Source organism: Amia ocellicauda, chromosome 14, assembly GCF_036373705.1.
Source record: "Amia ocellicauda isolate fAmiCal2 chromosome 14, fAmiCal2.hap1, whole genome shotgun sequence".
Lineage (NCBI taxonomy): Eukaryota > Metazoa > Chordata > Actinopteri > Amiiformes > Amiidae > Amia > Amia ocellicauda.
The window spans coordinates 1,218,792-1,228,465 of NC_089863.1; the positions used below are offsets into that span (position 1 = coordinate 1,218,792).

General features: G+C 51.6%; 1 protein-coding gene across 1 annotated transcript; it reads left to right on the forward strand.

Annotated features, from left to right (window-relative positions):
- The first annotated feature begins 391 nt into the window (after nt 1–391).
- spag7 (sperm associated antigen 7) lies at nt 392–4,705 on the forward strand. The gene is made up of 7 exons (XM_066722308.1): nt 392–505; nt 1,674–1,741; nt 1,828–1,916; nt 2,000–2,084; nt 2,169–2,258; nt 3,779–3,932; nt 4,072–4,705. Exons 1-7 carry the CDS (start codon nt 421–423, stop codon nt 4,185–4,187), a joined length of 687 nt encoding a protein of 228 aa, XP_066578405.1. The 5' UTR covers nt 392–420; the 3' UTR covers nt 4,188–4,705.
- The last annotated feature ends 4,969 nt before the right edge of the window (nt 4,706–9,674 follow it).

Sequence of the window (9,674 nt, forward strand, 5' to 3'; positions counted from 1 at the left end):
TGGAGCTTTATTGGCATGACTGCTTCTTTCTCTCTCTCAAATGCAAATTAAATATCGCTGTCTTGTCATGACAGGAGTGGCCCTGTGTTGCCAAAGCACTTAACCACCACATCTATTGTATATGTTTACACTATTAATAACACACAACCTCATATTATCCCCCTCCCTCTCAACAGAGGCAATATAATCGAAAAGGATTGGCTTTTGTTTGTTTTACAGTGTTTTATAATATAAATAGAATATTTCAGTTCACAGTTCAACCAAATCTGCCACCACAACATAAACATCGTGACGGCTGAAAAACGTCGGCCAATCAATAAAAGGAGTCGGGCGGCGCCTGCGCGTTGGACGCCACGCAAGCCCCTCCCCCGCCCAGCCCCTTTAAGCGCTGCGCTTCCGGTGCTCTTCAGTCAGTCCAAGATGGCGGACCTCCTCGGCTCGATCCTGAGCTCCATGGAGAAGCCTCCCACTGTCGGCGACAAGGAGAGCCGCCGCAAGGCCCGAGGTACCGTGAGAACCGCCAGCCGCGACCCCCGGGCGCCCCTCGACAGCCCGGCGGAGGCGTCGGGCGTGAAGGCGGCCCGAAACCGGTGCTTTTACCGCTCGGAACCGAACCCCCGCCGCCATTTCCCGCTCGTCCTCTCCGCGTCTCCCCGGCGGCGCTGTGCGGTCCCTGCTCTGCGGAGAGCGCCCGCCCCCCTGCGGACCGCTCGCTCGCATTGGCCGCAGTCTGCGCTTCCTCGCCTCCGGTTGGCTGCCGACGCTGTCGATCCTGGAGGGGTTATGAATATTAATACCGCTCCTCCTGGGCGTGGCGATTGGTTGGCTCGTCGGCCCGCATCGAGAGCTGATTGGCCGGCCCCTCTTGTTCTAATTTGAATATTAATGAGGCTGTTCGGGGGCGCTGGTACACGGGCTGTGATTGTCATTGTTTCCGCGCCGCTCCGCAGTGCTTTAATTGAGTTAATTAGTTAATGAGCCTGCTCTCGCCGGGGACACGAGAGGGGATAGTGCCCACATTGTGTATATGATCTCTTCATGTTCTGCGTGTGAGTGTCTGTCTGCCTGCCTGCCAGGGTGTGTGACTGTGCACCAGTCCCTGTGTCAGAGTGTGTGTGTGTCCATGTGTCTGACTGTCCACCGGTCCCTGTGTCAGAGTGTGTGTGTCCATGTGTCTGACTGTCCACCGGTCCATGTGTCTGACTGTCCACCGGTCCCTGTGTCAGAGTGTGTGTGTGTCCATGTGTCTGACTGTCCACCGGTCCCTGTGTCAGAGTGTGTGTGTGTCCATGTGTCTGACTGTCCACCGGTCCCTGTGTCAGAGTGTGTGTGTCCCTGTGTCAGAGTGTGTGTGTGTCCATGTGTCTGACTGTCCACCGGTCCATGTGTCTGACTGTCCACCGGTCCCTGTGTCAGAGTGTGTGTGTGTCCATGTGTCTGACTGTCCACCGGTCCCTGTGTCAGAGTGTGTGTGTCCATGTGTCTGACTGTCCACCGGTCCCTGTGTCAGAGTGTGTGTGTCCATGTGTCTGACTGTCCACCGGTCCCTGTATCAGAGTGTGTGTCCATTTGCCAGAGTGTGTGTCTGTCCCCGTGTTGTCCACCAGTCCCTGTGTCAGACGGACACATGGACTTGCACAGTGTGTCTGACCGCCCCCGTGTCTGTGTTTCAGAACAGGCCGCCCGCATGAAGAAGATGCAGGAGGAGGAGAAGAAGAAGAAAGTGGAGTTCAGGAAGAGGGTGAGAGCCGGACCTGGCCGTGTGGACCGTGATCCCGTGTGCGTTGAGTCTCTGACTGTCCCTCTCTCTGTGTGTTTGTGTGTCAGATGGAGAAGGAGGTGTCGGACTTTATCCAGGACAGCTCCCTGCAGAAGAAGCGCTACGCCCCCATGGGCAAGATCGAGAGGAGCATCCTGTAAGAGCCGCCGCCCCGCACTCGCGGCTACACAACCTCGCAGTGACAAGCAGCCCCAGACAGTAACCCCCTCTCTCCCTCAGGCACGACGTGGTGGAGGTGGCCGGTCTGACGTCGTTCTCATTCGGCGAAGACGAGGAGAGCCGCTACGTCATGATCTTTAAAAAGGTCTGTTCCCCTGCCTGCCTGCGTCCCTCTCTCTGTCTTCCTGTCTGTCCCCCGTGTCCCTCTGATGGTCTCTCTCTCTCTCAGGAGTTCGCTCCCTGTGATGAGGAGCTGGAGTGGTATCGCCGGGGAGAGGAGTGGGACCCCAAGAAAGCCGAGGAGAAGCGCCAGCAGAAGGTGAGTGTGAGTGTGCTTGTGTATATACAGCTCTGGAGAAAATTAAGAGTTCAGAAATCAATGTGAAGTGGTAATTTATCCAGAGCTGTGTATATATATAATATAATATACACTCACCTAAAGGATTATTAGGAACACCTGTTAAATTTCTCATTAATGCAATTATCTAACCAACCAACCAATCAAATGGCAGTTGCTTCAATGCATTTAGGGGTGTGGTCCTGGTCAAGACAATCTCCTGAACTCCAAACTGAATGTCTGAATGGGAAAGAAAGGTGATTAAGGCAATTTTGAGCGTGGCATGGTTGTTGGTGCCAGACGGGCCGGTCTGAGTATTTCACAATCTGCTCAGTTACTGGGATTTTCACGCACAACCATTTCTAGGGTTTACAAAGAATGGTGTGAAAAGGGAAAAACATCCAGTATGCGGCAGTCCTGTGGGCGAAAATGCCTTGTTGATGCTAGAGGTCAGAGGAGAATGGGCCGACTGATTCAAGCTGATAGAAGAGCAACTTTGACTGAAATAACCACTCGTTACAACCGAGGTATGCAGCAAAGCATTTGTGAAGCCACAACACGTACAACCTTGAGGCGGATGGGCTACAACAGCAGAAGACCCCACCGGGTACCACTCATCTCCACTACGAATAGGAAAAAGAGGCTACAATTTGCACAAGCTCACCAAAATTGGACAGTTGAAGACTGGAAAAATGTTGCCTGGTCTGATGAGTCTCGATTTCTGTTGAGACATTCAGATGGTAGAGTCAGAATTTGGCGTAAACAGAATGAGAACATGGATCCATCATGCCTTGTTACCACTGTGCAGGCTGGTGGTGGTGGTGTAATGGTGTGGGGGATGTTTTCTTGGCACACTTTAGGCCACTTAGTGCCAAATGGGCATCGTTTAAATGCCACGGCCTACCTGAGCATTGTTTCTGACCATGTCCATCCCTTTATGACCACCATGTACCCATCCTCTGATGGCTACTTCCAGCAGGATAATGCACCATGTCACAAAGGTCGAATCATTTCCAATTGGTTTCTTGAACATGACAATGAGTTCACTGTACTAAACTGGCCCCCACAGTCACCAGATCTCAACCCAATAGAGCATCTTTGGGATGTGGTGGAACGGGAGCTTCGTGCCCTGGATGTGCATCCCACAAATCTCCATCAACTGCAAGATGCTATCCTATCAATATGGGCCAACATTTCTAAAGAATGCTTTCAGCACCTTGTTGAATCAATGCCACGTAGAATTAAGGCAGTTCTGAAGGCGAAAGGGGGTCAAACACAGTATTAGTATGGTGTTCCTAATAATCCTTTAGGTGAGTGTATGTGTGTGTGTGTGTGTGTGTGAAGTGCTGAGCGCTGCGTGTCTGGTTGGGGACAGATGCTGAGCGTCGTGTGTTGTGAGGTGCTGAGCGCTGTGTGTGTGTGGTGTGCGTCTCTGAGGCGATGAACGCTGCGTGTTGTATGTTGTGAGGTGCTGAGCGGTGTGTGTGTTGTGTGTCTGGCAGGAGCAGGCCGCCCGGGAGCAGCAGGGGTCCGGACAGACAGACCGGCCGCCCAGCCCGTCCAGCAACTACAGGGACAAGTACAGCCACCTGATCGGCACGTCGGCCGCAAAGGACGCCGCCCACACGCTGCAGGCCAACAGCACCTACGGCTGCGGTGAGACACTGACCACACGCTGACCACACACTGACCACACACTGACCACCACACGCTGCAGGCCAACGGCACCTACGGCTGCATTGAGACACTGACCACAGACACCCTGACCCTCTCTGTCCTCTCTCTCCCTCTCCAGTGCCCGTGGCCAACAAGCGAGACACACGCTCCATCGAGGAGGCCATGAACGAGATCAGAGCCAAGAAGCGACAGAAGAAGGAGGGCGAGGAGAGCGGGGGGGGCAGCAGCTGCTGAGCGACGGAGGAGGAGGAAGGCTGGGGCCGGGAGGACGCTGGGGGTGAGAGGTTTGGAGATCCACTCCCATAGGCTTCATGTTCCAGTTACCTAATTGCTTAATTGGCCAATTAGTTAATTGGCCCTGCCCTCTGGCTGCTAGCCCCGCCTCCTCCTCCCTGTCCCCAGGAGCCCGTGTCGTCGGAGGGGGTTTCACGTGTGTGTGTGTCCCCGCTCTGCTGTGTGTCTGTGTGCTCCTCGTGCTCTAGAACTGGTTTTAAAGATATTTATTGTCCTGGGCATGACTGTCCAGCCCAGGGGATCATTTACTACAGCAGGGGCCCCGGCCCGGCCCTGAGGGGCCACAGTGTCTACTGGTCTGTGTGTCTGTCTTGTATCTCTGTCTGTCCTGTCTCTGTTGTCTGTCATCTCTTTTATCGATGGGACTGCACTGCAGTGTCAGTGGGACGGTCTTGTTTTTAAGGTGTGGAACAGCTGTTGGCTCTGGGACAGCTGCTGTATTAAAATGCTTATTGTGACCTCTGACCTCCTGTGTCCTCCTTCACCTCCCTGGGCAGCCAGAGGATGGTGTCCAGTTCAACTCACACACGCGTATCGAGATGGAGATGCACACGGATATGCATGTGTAAATATCTGTATCCAGGTGTTTTTTAGACATGTATTACAAGAGGGCTGTGTGCCTGCAGGGAGCTCGGACACTGGACAGTCAGGGACGGACAGAGGGACGTGGTCAGTCGGGGACAGTTGCTGGGACACCAAAAGACAGAGGGACCCAGTCAGTTGCGTGGGGACAGACCGAGGGATGCGCTCAGCCTCAGATCGCTGTGCAGACATACTGTGCAGTTACAACTGACTTGAACCACGACGGGGTGACAAGCCAGGCATGGGGAGCTGTGGGCTTGTGCTGCCATCTAGAGGAGATGGAGCAGAACCGCCTCCTCGACCGTGTTTCTAACCGACACACTTCAGTGTTAATTACTGTGGCCCTGGACGTTGCAGGTGGCTTTCAGGCAGGCTGTTCTGGTTATGAGTCCAGAGGATTGGGAAAAGGAAGTGGACAGAAAGGGGAAGCATGTGAACATACAGAGGAACAGAGAGCAGGCATGTCACACAATAACACACTTCTAATACACATGGGAACACACTACACAGACTGGACACTACACACACACACAGACACACACACTGTACACAGACTAGACACTGCACACTCAAACTGTACCCAGAGTAGACACTGCACACAGACCCACACGCACTGCACACAGATTAGACACTTCACACACACTGTACACACACGCTCACACTGTACACAGACTAGACACTGCACTGTAAGATATTATTTGTTAGAATATATTTTTCTATGGGGAATTCTATACCATCTGGTTTGGTAGAGGAAACAGACCTCCTCCCTTTTATCTAAGTTCCCTGGTAGCCCTGGTAGCCCTGGTAACCCTATCTTTATGACCTGAGACCAAAGGGGACCTGTCCTCTGATTGGCTCCTAGCCAAATTCGAAATGACCCCCACTTCTAAATTACTTTAGCATAAGGCACCCAAGTCATGGTGGTGGCAAAATGCTATTGGTTGGAAGGAAACCTTATAAAAGGGAAAATGAAGAGAATTTGAGTTCTCTTAACTTCTTCATCCTGCAACGAGACACAAGACAGAGCTGGAGAGGAGAGACAGAGAGAGACACACCGCTTCCTGCCTGACCAGACTGGCCTATAAGCAGTACTGTGAGGAGAAAGAAGAAAATGGGTATGATCTGTTTCTTACTGTAATCCAGCAGAAGCTTAATATTACTTATTTTCAGTAATATAATTGAATGATATTAGTTTCCTATTTTTGTCAAAATAAATGATTATTGCACATCTGTGACTTGACCGCATCTTCCCTCTAAAAAGAATCTTAAAAGAGAAACCAATTGACCTATGAGTTTCCAGTTCGACTATTTATTTAGATTGACTGAAAAACCAAGCATTCAAATTCTCTTACAGTACAGACTTGACACTGCACACACGCACAAACACACACACTACAGACTAGACACTGCAAACACACACTGCACACACACTACACTGCACCGACTAGACACTGCACACACACTACACTGCACCGACTAGACACACACTGTACACAGACACTGCACACACACACTGTACACAGACTGGACACTGCACACTCACACAGACACACACCCACACACTACACTGCAAACACACACTGCACAGACTAGACACTACACACACACACACTGCACAGACACACACACTGCACACACACATTGTACAGACTAGACACTGCACACACACACACACACTACACTGCACAGACTAGACACTGCACACACACACACACACTGTACACTGCACAGACTAGACACTGCACACAAACACACTGCACAGACTAGACACTGCACACACACTACACTGCACCGACTAGACACACACTGTACACAGACACTGCACACACGCACTGTACACAGACTGGACACGCACACAGACACACACACTGTACACAGACACCGCACACACGTACTGTACACAGACTGGACACTGCACACACACACACACGCACTGTACACAGACTGGACATGCACACAGACACACTGTACACAGACTAGACACTGCACACAGACCCACACACACTGTACACTGCAAACACACACACACACACACACACACTGTACACCGACTAGACACTGTACACTGCAAACACACACTGCACACACACACACACCGCACCGACTGCACACTGCACACACACACATACACACTACACAGACACTGCACACACGCACTGTACACAGACTAGACACTGCACACACACTACACTGCAAACACACACTGCACAGACTAGACACTGCACACACAAACACACACTGTACAGACTAGACACTGCACACACACTACACTGCACCGACTAGACACTGCACACACACACACACACACACAATACTGCAAACACACACTGCACACACGCACGCACGCACACACACACACACACACTGCACACAGACTAGACACTGTGCGCACACACACAAACACACACTCTGCACAGACTAGACACTGCACAGACACACACACTGCACACACACACACTAGACACTGCACACACACTGTACACTGCACCGACTAGACACTGCACAGACTAGACACACACACACACTGTACACAGACACTGCACACACGCACTGTACACCGACTAGACACAGCACACAGACCCACACACACTGTACACTGCAAACACACACACACACACTGTACAGACTAGACACTGCACACACACACACACACACTGCACACTGTACAGACTAGACAATGCACACAGACCCACACACACTGCACACAGTTTAGACACTGTACACACACACACTGTACATGACCCATACACACACACACACTAGACACTGCACACAGACTTGACACTGCACACACACACACTGTACAGACTAGACACTGCACACACACTGTACACACACACACACTAGACACTGCACACACTGCACAGACTAGACACACACTGTACACAGACACTGCACACACAAGACTGTACACTGCAAACACACACTGCACACACACTACACTGCACAGACTAGACACACACTGTACACAGACACTGCACACAAGCACTGTACACAGACTGGACACTGCACACGCACACAGACACACTGTACACAGACTAGACACTGCACACACACCCACACACACTACACTGCAAACACACACTGCACAGACTAGACACTGCACACACACACACACACACACACTGCACAGACTAGACACTGTGCACACACAAACACACACGCACACACTGCACAGACTAGACACTGCACAGACACACACACTGCACACACACACTGTACAGACTAGACACTGCACACACACTACACTGCACCGACTAGACACTGCACACACGCACTGTACACAGACTGGACACTGCACACACGCACTGTACACAGACTGGACACTGCACACACACAAACACACACAACACTGCAAACACACACTGCACAGACTAGACACTGCACACACGCACGCACACACACAGACACACACACTGCACACAGACTAGACACTGCACACACACACACTGCACCGAGTAGACACACACTGTACACAGACACTGCACACACGCACTGTACACAGACTGGACACTGCACACATGCACTGTACACAGACTGGACACTGCACACACACACACACACACACACAACACTGCAAACACACACTGCACAGACTAGACACTGCACACACACGCACGCACACACATACACACACTGTACAGACTAGACACTGCCCACACACTGCACACACACACACACACTGTACACTGCAAACACACTACACTGCACCGACTAGACACTGCACACACACACACTGTACACAGACACTGCACACACACACTGTACACAGACTAGACACTGCACACACACACACTGTACACAGACACTGCACACACACACTGTACACAGACTAGACACTGCACACACACACACACTAGACACTGCACCCAGACTAGACACTGCACACACACTGTACACTGCACCGACTGCACACAGACACTGTACACCGACTAGACACTGCACACAGACCCACACACACTGTACACTGCAAACACACACACACACTGTACACAGACTAGACACTGCACACAGACCCACACACACTGTACACTGCAAACACACACACACTGTACAGACTAGACACTGCACACACACACACACACTGTACAGACTGGACACAGACTGGACACTGCGCGCACACACACACTGCACACTGTACAGACTAGACACTGCACACAGACCCACACACACTGCACACAGTTTAGACACTGCACACACACACTGTACACGACCCATACACACTGCACACACACACACTGTACAGACTAGACACTGCGCGCGCACACACACTGCACACACACTGTACACTGCACCGACTAGACACTACACACACACACACGCTGTACAGACTAGACACTGTACACACACTGTACACTGCACCGACTGCACACACACACACTGTACACCGACTAGACACTGTACACAGACACTGCACACACGCAATGTACACAGACTGGACACTGCGCGCACACACACACTGCACACTGTACAGACTAGACACTGCACACAGTTTAGACACTGTACACACACACACACACACACTGTACACGACCCATACACACTGCACAAACACACACACACGCACTGTACACCGACTAGACACTGCACACAGACCCACACACACTGTACACTGCAAACACACACTGCACACACACTACACAGACACTGCACACACACACACACACACACTGCACACAGACTGGACACTGCACACACACACACACACACACACTGCACACAGTACAAAGACTAGACACTGGACACACTAGACACTGGACACTGCACACACTAATCCTACACAGACCTAAAGAGAGAGAGAGAGAGAGAGAGAGACACGCACACAATGACGAGTTCACACATGTA